General features: G+C 37.8%; 1 protein-coding gene across 6 annotated transcripts in view; it reads right to left on the bottom strand.

Annotated features, from left to right (window-relative positions):
- Positions 1–384: 384 nt before the first annotated feature.
- LRRK2 (leucine rich repeat kinase 2) overlaps positions 385–19,360 on the bottom strand; it is a 71,770-nt gene continuing 52,794 nt past the window's right edge. For all 6 annotated transcript variants that reach the window (XM_074903292.1, XM_074903296.1, XM_074903293.1 and 3 more), the window contains 14 exons: positions 18,483–18,629; positions 18,054–18,154; positions 17,689–17,879; positions 16,843–17,003; positions 15,873–16,043; positions 13,962–14,062; positions 13,104–13,298; positions 11,909–12,102; positions 11,540–11,612; positions 10,782–10,966; positions 9,226–9,378; positions 8,272–8,480; positions 4,152–4,226; positions 385–2,220 (listed from right to left, as the gene is read on the bottom strand). In XM_074903292.1, the coding sequence (XP_074759393.1) occupies positions 2,099–2,220; positions 4,152–4,226; positions 8,272–8,480; positions 9,226–9,378; positions 10,782–10,966; positions 11,540–11,612; positions 11,909–12,102; positions 13,104–13,298; positions 13,962–14,062; positions 15,873–16,043; positions 16,843–17,003; positions 17,689–17,879; positions 18,054–18,154; positions 18,483–18,629 (2,078 nt within the window). In that variant the 3' untranslated portion in view covers positions 385–2,098. The remainder of the gene's footprint in view (positions 2,221–4,151; positions 4,227–8,271; positions 8,481–9,225; positions 9,379–10,781; positions 10,967–11,539; positions 11,613–11,908; positions 12,103–13,103; positions 13,299–13,961; positions 14,063–15,872; positions 16,044–16,842; positions 17,004–17,688; positions 17,880–18,053; positions 18,155–18,482; positions 18,630–19,360) is intronic.

Genomic DNA, 19,360 nt, shown 5'->3' with positions numbered 1-19,360 from the left:
GCTCCATGTCAGTGAGTGCTGTATTGCTGAATAGTCAGAGTGGGTTACCACTGTTACAGAATTTTACCTTCTCACCACTGATAATTCAACAGTGGCCGATTTAGTCAGGTTTGTAATGACCCCCCATCTTTGGTTTCGTTGCTACCCCTGTAATACCCAGCACGTAGGCCTGATTAATTTTTTTTTCCAGAGACTCTCAGAAGAGGTGACTAATGACTGTGAGGACAGTAAGGGCTCAAGACTTGCATTATGAGACAGAACAAGTGGGAATGCAGCTGTGTCAACACAACCCACAGAACTGGGATCTTGCATCATCCTGATGTAAGGGATTAAGCTCCACAAGAACTGCACAAAAACCTCCTCAGAAATTCAGTTATCGGAAAGTAGACTATGTTATTAACAAAGCAGTTTTAATAAAAAGGTTTAAGGCTTACATCCAAAAAGACTTATAAATAAACATAATCACAATACATACATTCTATTTTTTTAAAAAGTGTTCATTATAAGACAATATATTTTCTGAGTTATAAAATCCCATATAAATAGCAAATTATTCTCAGTATGCAGATTACAAAAATACTAAAAACTGGTGTGCATATCTGAAAGGAATCGAGCACGCACGGAACAAATGGCAGAAAACAGAACAATGATACAGTTGGACACAATAAATGCTGTTGTCCTAGTATGTAATTTTTCCAAAACTCTACAAATGGAATTGAGAACTTTTCAGTTGCTCAACCTTGTTCAGCTCCATAGACTCAGGAAGGACTCTGGATACTCCACTCCTTGAGATTCCAGGAGCACTCTGTAGATTCTTTTGGTATCAAAAAAAGAAAAATCTGTCTTCTGATGGAAGGCACTTAGAGCAGGCCAGTGCAGGCTGTAAGAAGCAGCTTGGATTTAGAGCCAGAGAGCAGCAAAAGGCATCTCTTGAATGAAGATGCATGGCAACAAATTCTGGTAGTTATATGCAAGAGGTAGCCAAGTCTTACACTCCTCAAGGTTCCCCTGCTTGCCTCCAAAATAACAATATAAATTAAAACAAGAATAAGTGGAAACTTCACATGTTAGAAATATCAAAGTGATAGGGTGGGGTTTTTTTTGTTGTTTTTTTTTTTTTTTTTTAATTGGGATAAGCAAACCGGCAAATCGGACTAAGAACTCGCAGTCTGGCTACAGCAACGTGCTTCTTTCTTTGTGGTACAAGTTGCAGCAGCATTTGGCTCAGAGCGTTCACCCTGTATTTTTGCTTGGCTTTTCAAAGTGAGCTGTACAACAGATCCATGTGAATGGTAACGTTCATAATGATGGGACTACATCTCCTAGAACAAGGCAGACTGCAGTACTGCAAGAGGACAACTCCTTGCAGAAGCCTGCCAGTGTATTTAGATTCTAAATTCTGAGCTATTTTATTATGTAGCAATTTTTTTTTTTTCTGATCATAACCAAAAAAGTGGCAGTTATTCATGGAAGAAATAAAGACTATGCTGCCTGTTGTTTTCAAAGAGTAATATAGTCATTATATGTTCCTTTAAACACTTCTGTTATATAAAATATAATGTTTTCTTTCATATACACTTATGTTATATAAAATATAATGTTTTCTTTCATATACTCAGGGTCATGAGCTCTGACTTTTTACTAAAGTGTCAGAGCAAACTCATACATGCAAACCGCAATAAACACAGAGGCTTAAATTTTGCTTCTTATTATAGTGTCAACTCAGTAGAGATAATGAAGAGAATAAGAGTCATTTATAGTCCCCTGGCTTATTCTCAATTTAACCAGGATCAAAAACCAGATGAACAGTGTTATACTGAAGTTAAGCCATAGTTGCTGAGAGCAGAACTTTTTGTAAGTAAACAACAGATGCATCGTAACCCTTTAGATTCCAAAATTCTCCATAGTTTTCTGTCCTTTCAAACATTAAAAATAACTTATCCTTCTCTTTTCTTGGTATGCTATGAATACCAACTGCCTCTCTCATGGCAATTTCTTCTCAGTTTTCAGTTAAAGACCCAGCAAGAAGAAATTGCAAATATTGCACAGTACATTAGGGTGGAAGACTACAAAAGAGAATGGCACTTGCAGCGGGACTTCAGTCCAAAGAAACACTCTTCATTTTTTCTGCTAGTTCCTGTCTCATTTCTATATGTTTTTTCAGGTTTTGCACTTCATGGGGCAGGTTAATGTCCCACACTGACATGCAGGACTGTAATTCTGGAAAAAGAAATTGAAAAAAATTGAAAACTGCAACAGAGATTAATTATTGCATAGTTAGAAGTGGCTTTGCTTGTCTGCATATATTTTAGTTACTCATAAATTGCCTCAATGAAGCATGATGCTTAGGACCTGGAAGACAAATTATATGACACTTTATGTGTGATGTAATGCAGTTATGGGTTACAAGCTGTTTGTACTTGCATGATGATTTGGATTCCAGTTCTTACACTTAGAATATACCATTTAAAAGCAGTTGAAAAACCGTTTCTGGTGCCTGTGGGCCATAAGGTACTGACCTGAGCTACAGCTAATATTAGTACTGAGGTGCCTGCATAAAATTTCATCTCTATATTCCTGAGCAGATATACCCTGAATGCTTACAAGACTCCAGACCCATTCACTGCAAACTAAAAATGAAAACTGATTTCACAAGGTAGTGACTATACTGGGAAAAGGTCAATTCTTCAGTCTCCCTTCATGCAAATAATATTTTTTCATGGAGACTTCACATTGCATTTAGTTGAATAAGGATAATTGAGAACACTGCATGAGTAGGGGCTCACAAACTAAGGCCCCAAAGTTTCTGGAAGTCTCTGATTTCTCTCTGTATAGTTAATCGCACTCTTAAATACAATAAAAAGGCTAAAAATGCAGTAGGTGTTCTTATGGTAATAATCAGGTTATATCAGAATATAAAAAACACTGCTGTACGTTTGATTCTTATTTTAGTCCAAACAGCTCATCTACACTTGCCACTCTTAACTTTATACTGCTATGACCACATTTTTAGGAGTCACTGAAACTGGGATGAGATAAAGGTGAAGATGGGCATCGGTCAGACCATCAACTGTAACTGTTCTTAGAAAAACTAAAAGATGGAGATTTTCTATCTTGCTATTCCAGCACTTTACTATCCTAATTGTCAGGAAGCTTTTCCTGATGTCTGACCTAAATCTCCCTTGATGTAACAGAAGATGGTTAGTTGTCATCCTACCTACAGGGAATATATAGAAGTCTATTCTCTTCCTCTTTATTTACATATTTGAAGCTTATTATTATGTCCTCTCTAAGCTTTATTTATATTAACCAACTTCCTGCAATGTTTCCTCACAGGTTGCATTTCTCTCCTCTGGACTGTTGTAAATATTCTTAATAGTCCAGATCATTCAGCAGTGTCCCAAACGGATACACTCCTCCAGCAGAGGCCATATCAGCACTCAGCAGAGTGTAAGAATTAGCTCATGTCTTACAGCCACCATGTTTCAACTGGTGTGAGAATGGTGTTTGCCTCTTCTGAAGCAACGTGACACAGCTGACTCATGTTTAGCTTGTGATCAATTAAAACCCTTTTTCTGCAGCACTGCTGTTTAAGCTGATCATTTCCTCATGTTAGTACAAGGGACCATTCCTAATTAAGTAAAAGGTCTTGCATTGGTCCTTACTGAATTGTATCTTATTTCCTTCCAGATCATTTGTTCTATTTGTCAAGGTCATTTTGAATTCTAATCCTGCCCTCCAGTGTGCTTGTGGTTTTGTCTTAACTGAGAATTGGCTGCAAATCTGAAAAGCACATTCACTATTCCTTCATCCACATCATTCATGAAAACACTGAGGAATCCTGGCCTAGCACAGACCCCTGTGGAAATTCTTTTGATACATTCTCCAATTAGACAATGACATTTACTCTTCAAATACAGTTTTCCATTGAATTTTGTTATATACTTCAAATAGTGGCTTCCTCTGATCCATTTTTGGAAGTTACTGTTTGTATGGAGCCCAGAAATGCAAAAGACAACAAAAAGTAATAATGATGTTTCAGTAAAATTATATCAAATTATGTTCATCAACTCTCCACTCTCAATGGGTAGTCAAGCATAATAGTGTGTACTCCACCGATAATACAAATTAATAAACCACAGTTCAGGTACCTTTGTGATATTTGTTGTCCTCGGTGTCACTTTTATAGCAATATCCCAAAACCAGGACCGCATTCCTGAGACTCCCTTTTTCAAAGAAATAAAATGTCACATTTTAATTTTAATGGGAACTTTGTAATTTAAGGACAGAAAGAGTAGATGACATCATGCCACTAAGAGGACAGAAAGCAAAGTTCAGTCAACTGGAGCTTTTATTCAAAATCATTAACCATGAAAAACCCAGACATGAAAACAATATGGCTCACATCTCCATTTAGTGTAGGGGTTTATCAGGGTTCAAAGGCATAAGCACTGGATCAGCTGGCCAGCCTGTTGAACAGGCATGAGAACAAAGCACCCTATTATATACCATAAGCAGAGGCAGCAGGGTCACGGGGAACTGATGTCACAGTGAAGGGATGGGCTCCAAATGAAGTCCCAGTGCACAGCAGAATCAGAAAGTGCCAGTAATCAGTTTGGTTATGAAAAAGCCAGAACAACAAAATGCGATACAGACTAACTGAAAGTGTTCTGAACCACAACGATGGCATGGAGGTGGGTAAGGAGAGTTAACAGGGAGGTAGAAATAGAGGATGGATCATAGGAACGTGCCTACTGAGTAACGCAAAAAGATGCTAGGAAGATCGGAGTGATTGGATCACAGAGGGATAAGTTGAACGTGCCAGTATTTCTGCATCAACTTCCTGCTTATTCCCGAGAAGACACATTTACAAATGTCTTGCAAGACAGATGGAAGCTGTTACATGTTCTCCTGCCACAGCAGCTCCCTGTCCTACTGGCAGCACAACGAGGGCAGTGAGCCCTTGGCTGTAGGCTAGCAGAGGAATACAGGACCCAGCCAACGTATCTGGGTCACGGCTCAGGCCAGGGAAAGGACAGCCCTCTGTCTGCAGACACCCCAGCCACAGCACTGCGCCCCACACCTCTTCATACATGAAGTCTTACACACTCCCTCAGGGAAAAGATGAGGAGAGGCTCAGTTTCTGGGGTATAAATAGACTGGAGTATGGCTTACTGTGAAAGCCACAGTCCTGGAAGTTTTGTGTGACCACACTGCACTGTCCCCCCATGATTTGTTCCTTCTTAATTGTCAAATGTTTCTAGTGGGTCCCCCAGGTAGAGAGAGATTTTTGGTGCCCTGTGAAGATCTGCAGTATATTCTCCTTTGATACTGATGTAAATCTGCTTATGGTAGATGGGGTGGGTTGGAACCATACACATCTTCCATGCTCAGATTTTTCATCACTTTAATTTTTTCTGCAATCAGTCCTATCCATACACCTTACCAAAGTCATTGGAACTTAAGTATAATGTTTCTTACTCAAACTAGGTTCCTTTCTTATATATAGAAGTCTAAATTTTCACTTGCAAAATGAACTACAGATTTACATATAATTCATTCTCTGTGGTAAGACTCATGTCTATTATACCTCAGTGTGTTAGGTGAGAGAATTAGAAGAAGACATTATATTTCCATATTCATATATGAACTACAGATAAAATTGATGTCTCGAAGTCTGGCAATCTATTTTCCCTGAAATATTTACATCTGATTGACACTATATATGTTAACCTTAAATGAAACTATTCAATACAAAAATATTTCCCTCTATCTTCTCTCATTTCACACAAGAAATGCATTACTATTACTACTCAGCAGCCTCAGTGCCATTTTCACTGATTCTGTGAAAATCCCAGTAGAAACAAAGTCCTGGAACTTAGGAAAAAACTCAACCCTTATAAATAATTGCTGGGAAAAGATGATTAAAAAAAAGTACACATCAAACTGCATGTATCAATCTTACTTGACATTCTTGAGATTTGTGCAAATGCAGCTAAACTCTTCCTCCTGAAGTATTAACTTTTCTATACATAAAATATTGATTAAAAATATTGAGGTGGCTAGAAACAAAGAGTATGAGACTCAAGGCTTTTTAAATCACACTGCATTATTCTATACAATATACTTCCCCTATCAGTGACAGTAATAAGTGAGGCAGAAATTTTGTTTTCATAGTAACTATTCTTTACAAAAAGCTAAAAATAAAATGGCCCTTTATAGTACTAATATCGTAGCTATCAGGACAAGGAGGAATGAAAATGCTGTGCTAGTGAATGTGGACTCTATAGCTGGCACTCTTAACAGCTGAGGACTGAATAGACTCTACAAACTTGCTGTCTCAGGCAAAGGCAAGTCAGAGGAAGATGGAGTTCTTTTGACTCATACAACACTATCAGCACTATGAGCTAACTGTAGTCTGTGGATACTTCTGGTGCCAGAGAGGAAAAAACTGCCACAAATTAAGTTCATGATGGTAATGAGAAAACATCCACAGCCTGCAACTATGAAGTTTGCTAGCAGGATTACAGTGTGTTTCTGAGTGCCCAACAACAGCTTCAGAGTCTTCTTTTGATAGCAAACACACTTTAAATCACACTGACAAGGGACCTCCCGAGTTTTTTTCAAAACACAGTGGAAGGCAATGGGAAGCCACATGTTGTGCCACAGAGTACTTTTTGAAGTAATGTGTATTTTGAGTGTACCACTGCAGTCCAATGAACTCTTGAGTTCTGGGGAGAGATTCAGGAAAGTGTACAGGTGAAGGAAGTTACAGCAGCCAAGAAGTGCAACATACTCAACTATGCTACTCCAGTTGTTTGTAATTACCACTGAAAACCCACAACTACTATCTTCCTACAGTAGCTCGAAACAACTGGCCCTGGTGACAGGAACAGCACACATGTACAAATCTGCACGCTGAGTTCAAGTGTGTAGCACTTGCCCGGCTTTGCTGTGATCTGCCTGTGACACAAACCTAAAAGAACCACTCCTGAATAAGGATGGGAGAAGAAAACAAGGCAATAAGCAAATAAGGAAAAATTACTAAAACGTAATGTGAGAGACGAGAAACCAGGCCTGTGAGAAACTAAGACAAACAACCTGGGAAAGCAAAAGTTGGGGCTGATTGAAGAAATGCCTCAAACACTCGCAAGACAAAACTCTGAGTCCCAGGGTGCATTCTGTGGAGGCCGAAGCTGATAACGCTGCCTGATGTAGCTGGGGGAGAGAGCCCTGTGGAGACAGGACGGCTCTGCCCTGGGGCACCTGGGCAGATTTCAAGGGCCATGCGTCCGGTGGATGAACTTTGCTTCATTATCCACGGAATGCATATTAAAGTTAACACCCCTCAATATGCTAACGAGGGCTGTCATGATCATGCTAATTACATCACCCCATGAAACATCTTACCCCTCCCTGTACATGGGATACGTAGGTCTGTGGGTCGACCTAGGGGACGGACCCAAGGAAAGTGGGTATAAATCGAAGGGGAGAAGAAAGGACTCTCTCCCTCTCTCTGACCCCCTCTCCCTGCCCCCCTCCGGCCATCTGGAGAGAGCAGGGAAGCGAAGAAGACGGATGACAGCAAAAAAGACGGCCGTTTCCTGGAACCCTCGCCAGCGGGATCAGCGCAGGAACCCAGACTGGTGATCTGTATTCCCCCATTCCCTCTATCTCCCTCTTTTCCTTTTTCTATTAAGAAATGCAAGGCATATTATATTGCTCGCCACAACTTGCTATGTACTTAGCCAATTATCATGTGTTCAATTAGTACATTGTAGGTAGTTAATAAATGCTTGCACTTGGAGATTTGTTGTCCGCTCCAATCGGGGATTTGCGAATCTGAGTCACTTGTCCCCCTCCTCTGAGCGGGACGTGACACCTAACAAGCTCCACAGAGAGAAAAGCCTGAATTGTAAAACTTAATGTGGAGGAAGAACACAGGCAGACACAGATCAAGGTGAAGACTATCAGACCGAAGATGGTGAGAGCTGTGCTGATGGCACAAGGACGCAATGAAGGTGGAGTGTGTTCATGTGCCGATCAGCGACAAGCCAGGGAAGAGCTGCTGTTTGATGTGGGCACAGGTATGACAGCCTGCTGGTATCCAGCTAACACCAGAGTGCCTGAAGATGACAGAAGCGCAATAGAATGAATGAAAAAAACATGGAAAATGCTGATCTGTTCCTGGAACATCATGTCAAACAGGACACAGCAATCCTAAACTTTGCACTGATTTCAAAGTACTCATCATTTGATCGTTTTACTTACCTAGCTGAGCTGTTATCATGACTCTAACAGAATCACAAAAGTTGTCTATAACTCGTACAGGACGACGTGTTGATAAATCAAGCAGCAAGATATGTCCTCCACCTGTCCCTATCCACAGGGCAGTATTCTTCTGCAGGCAAATTGTCTTCACTCTTCCAGCATAAGCCAGTTTATGTTTTGATTCCTTATTTAGTTTTTCCACTTTGTCTCTGCAAGTATGGAGAGAATTTGTATTAAAATTTGGTGGCACACTACTCCACAACTACTAAAACAACTCTCTCAATACCAGCCTTCTAAACAATCATTCATCAAGCCAAGCCACAAAAATCTCACTCTAATCAATTGACTGACTTGAAACAAACTGGGATGAAAAATACTGGACTTCTAAGACCCAGCTGGTCAAAAGGCCTTTAAACAGGAGGCAGGTAGTTCTCTCCTGCTCTGCAGGAGGATAATGTCACTGCAAAGCAGAGGAGCACATCTAGAGCTGCTCCTAACCTCACCATGAAAATGAAATGGATGTGGCACATTAAGGGAAAGGAACAATTTAAATGCAAATGAAGATCACTGTCACTGTTAATAAAACTGATCTTCTACTCTATCTGCACACTGGAGAGAGAAGACATTCTTATACAGGGGATGCAGGAAGTAACTGGATGCAAAAGCATTAGTATCTGAAGGACAGCAAAAGGCTTTCTTCTTTCTTGAGCAGAGTTAACTGAATCTTCTCAACATCATAGAGAAGTTGTGAAATGTAATTAGGGTCTTAAAAAATTGAGATTCTGCATGGGATATTCTGAAGTTCTGGGCCAAAAGATAAGAAAGGAATTCTACATTTGCCCAAAGAACTGGGCAAATCCTTTACATCCAGCAGGTTACGTACCATGCTAGAGAAGGCAATCTGATATTCAGCTTTCTATGCATTGGGCTATCAATCTGAAATAAAACACTTACTTAAGAAAATGTGCACAGTCAATTAGTTCAGAAAGTTTTTCTGTCTTCTTGTCCCAGATTTCCACAAAATGGCTGTTTTTCTTTGCCAAGTATATGGATTTATCTGTTGCTATTGAAATAATGTTTGCATCACTGTAAGCATTATGACAGAACCTAGAAGAGAGAAGAACTCCAGTTAAATACACAGAAAATATCTAGTAGAAAAACTTGACTATTATGGGTGGGGTTAGCTTTCCTCTAACTCTTACAGAATCATTCAGCCTTAAAACCAAACTGGGCTAGGATACAACTGGCAGGATTTGCTATAATCTTCCTACAGTTTGACATAAATTCTCACAGTAAGGGAGTTGTGCTTATGATATTCTTGGAGGCGCAGCAATCACCAAAACCTATTAATAAAACTTTTCCATCTATCTGCTCAAATCACATATGCTCACATCACAGCAGGGCAAGCTCCACCTTTCTCCTGCCATTCATTCAATGTTTGGAGACCTGCGATAGTTCTCACAGGGTGCACAAGACCATAAAGGGTCACTCAACACAAAGATGACTAAGCCTAAAAAACAGCAGTGAGATTTAGTTCACCCTGCTCTGCTCTTGTTTCACTTCAGCTGACAGCCTTTTTGACTGTTTTCCTCTACATCTGAATTTGTCTATCATGCCAGATCTGTGCCTGCATGTATCAAAATATTATTGGCCCTGCGAATTAACAGCATTAGCTTATTTCACTGACTCTTCAAATCATCTCGAAGAACACCTCAAAATCACAGGCCCCTGATAGCAGACACTCAGTAACACTGCTACTTTCCCTAATGTTACTTGGTTTTGACTTTTATTTTCAAAATCATATACAGTTTTGCCACCACAAAGCTCAAGTTATTCCTGTGACATATTCTGCATCTTGTCACTGAACTCCATTTTACTGAAGTTTTAGTTTCTTGCTTTATATTAACACATTATTTTCCAAAGCAAATTAATTTCCCAGAATAATCTCTACTAGCATAAAATCAAACCCTGTTTTCCCTGCTCAGGAAAAACTCCCCTTAACTTCAGAGCAGGGTTTGCCCGTGTGAGAATTATATCAAACACTCCAAAACCTGCAGTTTCTGTTTTCTAAATAATTACAAGTCAGCAGTCATCCATGATTTAACTATATAGGGCAAAGGTACGCACACATATCATACTGACAAACATATAAGGACAAATATAATGCTAAGTACATGTGTATAATTTTAAATAATGCAAACAGGGCCTGGACAAATGCAACTGGCGGAGAAAAAACGATCAGTTGCATTTATACATTTTCTGAATAGATACTGAATTTATAAATACTTTATATACTAAAAATGCGTATCCCTTGTTTAAAAGCAGCAATGACTACTTTAAATACTACTCACTGATCTAATTTTAATGCACATTGTATTCCATCCATGGAAGGAAAAGAATGGAAACAAGAAAACTCAAAGAATGAGCTGTAGAAGAAGACATTACATCAAAGTACAAAGTATCAGAAATGAAAAGAAGAACCAAGTACGTCACTTATAAAAAAAACTTACAGTTGACTTGTCTTTGTTTCAATGAGCTTTTGAACAGAGAAATCACTAGTTAAGGCAATGATCTTTGTTCCACAGCCTCCCCAGATTATATTTTTTTCAGATAAGTATGAGGATTCATTTAAGCACATCAGTGGTGTGCTAACATTTCCTATAGTTAGTATCTTCAAAGGTGTAGCACCCTTACACTGCAAGAAAAAATATACTTTTCATTAGAAACATGTAATATACAGACACTCAGAAACTGCTAAAACAAGGCCACACAGCATGCTGAATTAAATTTACAAAGCCAGATTTTCTGAGCCATTATGGTGTCTTTCCAGAATGTTAGAGACCGTTCTGTATCTGTTCTGTAAGCAGAACTCTGACCTACAGAAAATCTAAACAACACTGTCTTTTTGAAGGTACCTATTCTACAACAATTTAGTGTGAATGAAAAGAAAAAGGAGCTATAACAGCAATAGATAAAAGAGATCAAAACTCTTAGAATATTCTTGATAACAACCATTAATGTCACTTCTAGTCAGTTTGTCAGGCCTTTCAAAGTCCTAAAATGAGAAATAATTTCCCCCTCCTAACTCTATTGGTTAAAACAGATGTTGTAAAATGTGTGCAGTTCCTCTAAGACTGAAGTAGAAAATTATTTTCAGTTTCAGAGAAGCAATTAAAAAGTAAGCTGCGTGAAATAAAGCTACTATTGGTAGCTGCTTTACATATTACTAATAGTATTTTATAGAACAGACAGCAAAGAACAAGTCTACCTTTACTGCTCTGTCTTCAAAAACTGCCAGTTTGCCATCAGCAGTGCCTACCAAGAAGAAAGTCTTCTGTTTGCTGAAATAAAATAGAAGAATGAATTCTAGAAATGCCTTTATCAGGTAAGAAAAAAAAAAAAAAAAGAGTAGCCTCTGGTATTTCAAGAGTTTCACTGAACATTAAAAGCAAATACATACACCCGTGGTCAGGAATGTAGTCTCCAGCTACACTGGGTGCAAAATTAAGTGAAAATACAGGCAAAATAAGCAGTTGTCTAAACAAAACTGCATGAGTGTACAGATGCTATTTTCTGATCATCTCTGTTTAGTCATATTTTCAAAATGAAACCCAAAATATTTAAAATTCACTTATACCTTTGCTTTGAAAGAGAATTACAGTATAAACAAGTGATGGAATCTGACATTTTCTGCAGACGATGCCTCCTTGTCTCATCTTCTGTGTTAAGTGCCCACAGAGAACCAGACTGGGTTCCTGCTACAATCCAGTTTTCCTTCTCAGTAGGAAGGGTCACTAAGGCCAAACTTAAAATTTTACTATCTGCAATATCCTGAGTCAGAAAAAAAAGAAAAACAACCTGGTTATGATTTCAGTCAGGCTAAATGCTAGTAAATTGCTGGTAATAAAAATAAAGTATAAGCTTCTTGGACCCTGGACAAACCCAAGGCCTCATCTCCCCATTAAGAAATCTAATTCCCTATTAGCAGAATACACCTTCAACTGCACCATCTATCTTCAAAGTGTTAGGAAGGATCCCTCAAAACAGTACACAGGAAAATATCTAAGCTGAATGCTGAAATAAAATTTCTCTCCCTATTCTGATGAAAGTCTCAAAGCCATCAGAGAACTAAGCAAATGAACTACACTGCAATATACATTCAGTTTAATTGTTAACAATACAAGTACTGGTCTAATATTTTTCTTGTTTTAGCCTTAGAAAAAGTGCCATATAATCTATACCAAAGCTACCAATTCAAATGTATCATGGTCAACAGATGGCAGATGGAAATATAACTTAAACAACTTTGATGATGAGTCACTCAGTTCTGGCACACATGTTAATCACAGCACATCAAGCCTGGGTAAAACATCTTTCCTTTTCTGACAACACAGGACTGAGATGTACAAAAATCAAATTAGAAGAGCTGGAGGGTGACCCAAAGTGGCACAAGGTGATGGCATCCATGGGAAGAGAGGAGTTGTTAGGAGACCAGCTGGATTGTTAAGGGAGGCAGAGACACGAAGGGTTGTATAACTGTTACTCCTGTTCTAGCCTCCATGCTAGAAATGGCTTCCATCTGAGTGTAAGAAAGGAACCCAGTAGTGGAAAGACAGTATTATGACAAAGCTTAGGCTGGATAGAGGGAAGAGAGGAAAAAGCAACTGCTTTTCTGCTTCATTTCATGGATAAATGATGACTCACTTATGAGCAATTTTTGTTCTCTCAAAGCTTAGCTTTCCAGAAGTAATATCCTGCTGTTAAAATGCAATTAATTCTTCTGAAATATGGGTGCCAAAAAACCTAGAATAAATGACAACTGTCCCACATACCTCACAAGTATGTCCATCTGTGTTCAGGTTCACAAATGAAAGCTGTGCTTTTTCTGTGTTCCCATTGCCTATCCAGACTCCTGCCTTCTTGCAGCTCTGATTGGCAGCTACCATGCACTCTGCTGTAGATGTGCTGGGTATTGAAACATACCTCATCAAACAGATAAGCTCTGCAGAATTCAGGATCTCATAAACCTACAAAGAAAGCCACAGCATGCAGATAGTAAAAACAGTGGCTTGTAGATTGATAAATAACAAGCAATGGATAACAATGTTTTATGGGATATGGACACAGTATCTCAGCAGGTCTGCTCATTTGTATTACCATTATTAATGAGCAATCTTTGTGCACTGAGCAACTTTACATTGACTCTTAATTTTCTGTTAAAATTTCAGGAAGTCAATAGGGTTAAGGCATGTTTGAAAATTTTGCCCATTTCAAAGAGCACCGTGATGTGTGATAACAGACAGTGGGTTTCAGATCCACATTGCTGTTCCTCCTCTCACACACATGGAACAGTGTAGGGTAACTGCACTGATAATGTATAACAAAGTCCTTTTTGCATAGCTCTAGTAAAGGCTGTGAAGTAATCTGAATCCTGTTTTGCTACAATCACTGTACAGTGACACAGGGAAAAACATCAGGCTAGAATAAATGGTTGGTAGATTTGAACGGAACAGTTTATCCTGGATGGCAAGAGCAGGCAATGGTTCATGGCTGTTTCAGTTTCAGAAAAGAGGAACAGAAAACCCCCCTGTGCCTCTTACTAGCTTAAATGTCTCATTCCTTTTTAGAAAGCCCAACAATTTTATGGTATTATCTATCACAAAACCACAAATAAATACATTAAGTAATACCTGGGAAGATGTTGGTCGTTCCTGAGGGTTTTCCTTCAAGCACTTTTTAATTAAATTTTCAACTTCAGGCCAGGGGGCACACCCATATTCTTTGACAGGATCTAAAATGTAAAATTAGAAAACTTCTTAATCAGACTTTATCATAGTCCAGAACTGAGAGTTCTGAATAACTTTCTTCTTATTTTATGAATTCATCTACCTTCTTATAGAGCTGGTCTAAAGAAGTATCATACACTTATATAAAATGTCAGCATTAACAGCTTAGAATTTCTCATCTCCCGTTAAATGCTAGAGCATGAAATGTTAGAGCTAGAGGCCTTTTCATTAAAAACAGTTAAAGCAAATGGGTTTTGCTTTTTCTTTAATGTCCCTATATCTGGGACTGAATCACAGCTTTTTGTGACTTGTGTTTTGATTTATGATGACCATTCCAAGGCATGTCGTTTCAGTCTGTAAGTCTTTTCAATTCCTAGGAACTTTTTTATCCACATTTATTCCTCTGTGTTTGGCAGAGTATATGAAATATAGATGAACTTTTGATAAAATGTAGAGTCAATACAGATAAACAATAACATACAGTATTTATGAGATATGGAAGTTCCTACTCAGAGCTCTGAATATATATCTTATGACTACAGGTGCTGACCTCTGTAAGAACAAATCAGTCATAAATAATGGTGCCTATATTGCTTTTCCTTTTAGTTTATCCTAAACTAGAACAGATATTCCAGTCCTGCATTAGACAAATACTTGCAAATGAACATATTCTGTTCACCAAATGATACGCACTGTTTACCTGTGAGCAAATCCAGCCCCTTTTTTGGTGGAAATATATAAATAATGAGCATGTGAACAGATAGAACTGTACTATCTCCAGAAACTAATACTTCTGATTATTTCATAGGGCTCATAATACAGAAAACACTCAAATGGACAGTGGCACTCAAGAGATACTCAGTCATCACTTCTTGGGATGGCCTCTTCAGGGAGGGGGTTTAAACTGCCTTGAGCTATGAATTGGACTACTTTACTTAAGGAGTAAAAAATGTATGAATTCTCTGTCTCTCCTAATGGAGAAGGCATGCCATATTAAGTGGTATGGTTGCTGCCCTTTGCTAGCTGGACTGACTTTTCAGTCTTAAAGAATGTTTCATGAGTATTTCCACTACTGCAGGGCAATAAATAAGAACGTCACACATTAAGCTTGTAGTACGATGAAACAGCTCTTTAGACAGAAGTTGCCAAATACTGACTTACATTGTCAGCTGACTACATCATGTCTAGCCTGATAGCCTATTTAATCTTCCTTCCAGCAGCCAACAACTACAGATTGTAATGCAGATGGAATATGAAGAATGTTACATAGCTGGGATGAGACTTCACACTCTTGACAAGATAAAAGGGAATTCCTATTAAAAACCTTTAGGGGTGGCTGCTCTTTTAAGGCAATGGCGCTTTTTTTTTTTTTTTAAGATTTTAAGATATGTGGCTTCTCAGTAATGGAACAGAAGTGGAATTGTGTTTATGTTAGTGCATGATATGCATTATTGCATTAATATGTAAGGGTCAAGTCCAGACATGGTATAAGATGGTACCTTCAGGAACATCTATTTTAGCTAGGTTTGGACAAAGTCCCAAGTATACAAACCCTCTATTTCTTTATAAAGTGAACCAGCTATTAGATCCCTTGAAACTGCAATGGAATTATAACCAATGTGATTTTGAATATATGCCTATTTCTCATTATTTCAAGACCTTATGGAATTAGGAGAAGCTTCTAAAAACTGCTATTATTTAGTCTCCTCCTCTGAACAATGTCAGATACAACACAAAACATGAGAGGTGTTATTTTTGGAGGAGGCAGGACACATGATCCACTTTCATGTTAAAATCTGAAGAAACAAGGCATACCTGGTAACTTTCCTTGTATTGCTAATTCATCAAATTCATTTGGAAACTTCAGGCCTTCCATTATTCTACCTCCTCCTGTTAAAATGTCATAAAGCAGCAAGCCAAATGAATAAACATCAGCTTGCTGATTGTAAATAACATTTCCTCTGGCCACCTCCGGTGCTCTAAATCCTGCAAATAAATCATTCATTAATAGTTATGATTCATACCAAGAAGAAGCCATCTTTATCCTTTTAAGAGCAAACACTTACTGATGAAAATGTCACAGGAAGTAAACCAAAAATGGCAACCACTATTTCTGGGCTGGCAATAGTTTGCATGTGGCAGACCTCCAAAAATATCAGTAATGAGTATAAAGGAAGGGGACAATACATCCGTTACAGAGCTCTTGCACCATTACACATAAAAGAATTCATTTATCACTGAATACTGAAAATGAAGGGCAAGTCTGCAGTCTTTACTGAAAGGCCATTCACACTTGAAGTCACACCCTCATGCACAATTTCCAAGACTTAAATGCACATTTTCAAATTGAATTGTCCAGTGCTTTAAAATGGATGTTAATATGCTCTCTCTAAAGTCAGGGAACAGTGGAGTTATTTATTGACTTTAAAAAAAAATCAAGACCTACCTGAGCATTACTGAAAATTAAATCAACAAACAATTTTAGCAGTATAATTTCAATATCATGATAACCACACTAAAACAAGACAGCAAAAAATTACAAAGAATGCATGTAATTTAATTACTTTTCTTTTAAAACTTTCAGTATACTCCTCGATTCTTCTAAAATGGGTTTAAACATGAGTAGAAAGAAAGGACAAGAGGATTAAATCTGGCATCACAACTTATAACACCACCAGGACTACATTTTCTAGTATTGAGTACAGTATAGATGTGAGTTACTACTTACAGACTACATAAAAAACATTTTAGCTAATTTTTGGCATAGTGCAGCATTTTTCCATACCTGGTGTGCCTTCAGAGGTTTTTATTCCCATTCGGCAACAATACTGGGCAATACCATAGTCAGCAATTTTTGCAATAACAGCTGAGTTAGGATATAGGGTAAAGAGCAACACGTTGTGAGGCTTTAAATCACGGTAGATGATCATTGCTGAATGTAGGTACCTGTTAATCAAAAACGTTTTTATTGAAAGCATTAATAATTCAGGCATGCATCTATTCACACACACTGAATGCATTAGTCCTGCAAGAGTAAAACATGCTTTCAAATGTTAAATATTGTGTTAAAAAAAAAGTCAAGCATTATCAACATGACACTGCCTTACTGGATACTGACTTTAGAATTGTTCTGAAATCCTACTGACTGGCACATAAGCGTTGCAGTGTTTTAGTACCAAGTCTTATCTGAAGGGTCACTGGCAGTTTGAAAACTGAATCTTAGAAGTTTAAGCTTCATTGGTCCCCGAGTTCCTTTGCAGGTTTTATCATTTTACAGTCACACTTCAATAGCTCCTGAGGACATTCATGGACTTTCAGAACTTAAAAAATGCTTAATTAATTAAATGAATTAATGTATTTGACATTTTAAATAAGAAATCAACAGCCACATAGAAATTCCACCCAGAGCTCTTGCTATTTCTCTACTTACATGAGTGCCAGTTTTTAGCAGAAAAAGACAGGTAACAGAAGTTTGTGATATATATCAGCTAATCAATTATAAAAATACAAGCACTTGTCTGACCCAGGGAATATTCTGCTTGAGATATAAGAAAATATAAGCTTTTGATTTGCAGTATATCCTAGTTGCAGCTATATCCTATTTTTACAGCAATGCGGAAGTCACATTTACCTTAAGCCATCAGCTACATGTAGAGCTATCCTGTGCTGAAGTGTTCTAGTTAAACTTGCATTGTCTTGTTGAAGCAATCGATCGAGAGATCCTTTAAGGGCTAATTCCATCACCAGCATCCGGGGACGGATTGCAGCAGCCAGCAGAGACACTAAACTGGGGTGGTGGAGGTGACAAAGCACTGCAAGCTCCTGTAAATTGTAAAATCAGATTAAATACTGCAAATAGCATAAACTCTGTAGATCTGAAGTAAACTCAGAAATGTTTTGGAGTGAAGTTTTGCAATTTACTTAAACTTTTTAAGCTCTTCAGTAGGGTTGGTATTCCAAGAGCAGCACTACAGAAAAAAAGGCAATATTTCTTACTTGTCTTAGGAGCCTGAGGGAAGTATGTTTATTGAAAATCTTTACTGCAACCTCTTCTCCACCATAGGATGCACGGTACACAGATCCAAACCCACCATCACCTTTTCAATGATAAAATTGAGAAGAATGTTAAAAACAAAGGGCTATCAACCTTTTCTCAAAAAAAGAGCTGAAAGGGTCCAATTTTAAAATGTGTGGATCATCTACTGTGTTAGGTTTAATGATCAGTAATCTAAACACATAAAAAACAGTGTTCCAGCATACAAGTTAATGGAAAATTCAAAACTTAATAACCTGAAATTCAGAATACCTTAAAAAATACATACACAGAAAGCAAATCTCTAAAATGTTCTCCATGTGTTGCAGAACTGACTTCAATAGATTTATTTACACAAGCTCTGTAAAAAAACCTTACAAAATAATGCTTACCCAAGAGAAATTCAGGAGCTTCATCAAATTCCAGGTCATCATTGTTCAACATAATATTTCTAGGCAAATCAGCCAATATCAGATCAGGAGCAATCTGAGCTATTGGAATAGTATGTCTTGGTTGATCTGGATTTATCAAAAGATCACCTAAGAAAAACAAATGAGATGATTAAAAAAAAAAAAAAAGGGTAGTCATAATTCAAAAGGTACTGAAAGGTACAGGGATCTCTGTGAGTGCATATGATCAATGTACCTTAAATATAATTCATATGTGTGTGTATATATGTACACACAGAGACACACATAAGCATACATACATATCCATATGGAACAGAACACTAAGTTTGGCATTCAATTTACATGTAAAGTATTACATTTAAGTATTTTCAAGGTTCTGTATACGTACCAACCAAATGTGATAGCAACAGTTGCTATGTAACAACATCAAAATAATCAAGAGATTAATTTTCTGTCCATAAAAAGAATTTTGTTACTACGTAGAATGTCATCCTGAATACTGCTTTTCAAATTACTGTTGTACACAGTCCAACCAAAAGATGTACTATCGGTTTTACTATATGCTGGTTTCAGATCCATGAATGAAGTTGCATTACCGATATCATGACAAAACTATTCCTTTCATTACTGCCATTTATACACAACTATACAGAGTAGCTGCAAGCTGTCCCATATTCTATACTTCTACAGATGGCTCTTATATAAAAAAAAAGAACAAGTAGCTTTTGACTTATGCTGTAATTATTTCTCACAGAAATTAAACATTTTTAAATACCATGAAGTACGCAAATGTTATAAAGCAGACGTCGCATAATATTTATCTACATACGGGTGTACCTCCATATAACTCACAAATGGCA

Source organism: Athene noctua, chromosome 3 (assembly GCF_965140245.1).
Source record: "Athene noctua chromosome 3, bAthNoc1.hap1.1, whole genome shotgun sequence".
NCBI lineage: Eukaryota > Metazoa > Chordata > Aves > Strigiformes > Strigidae > Athene > Athene noctua.
This window is presented reverse-complemented; position numbering and strand designations above follow the sequence as displayed.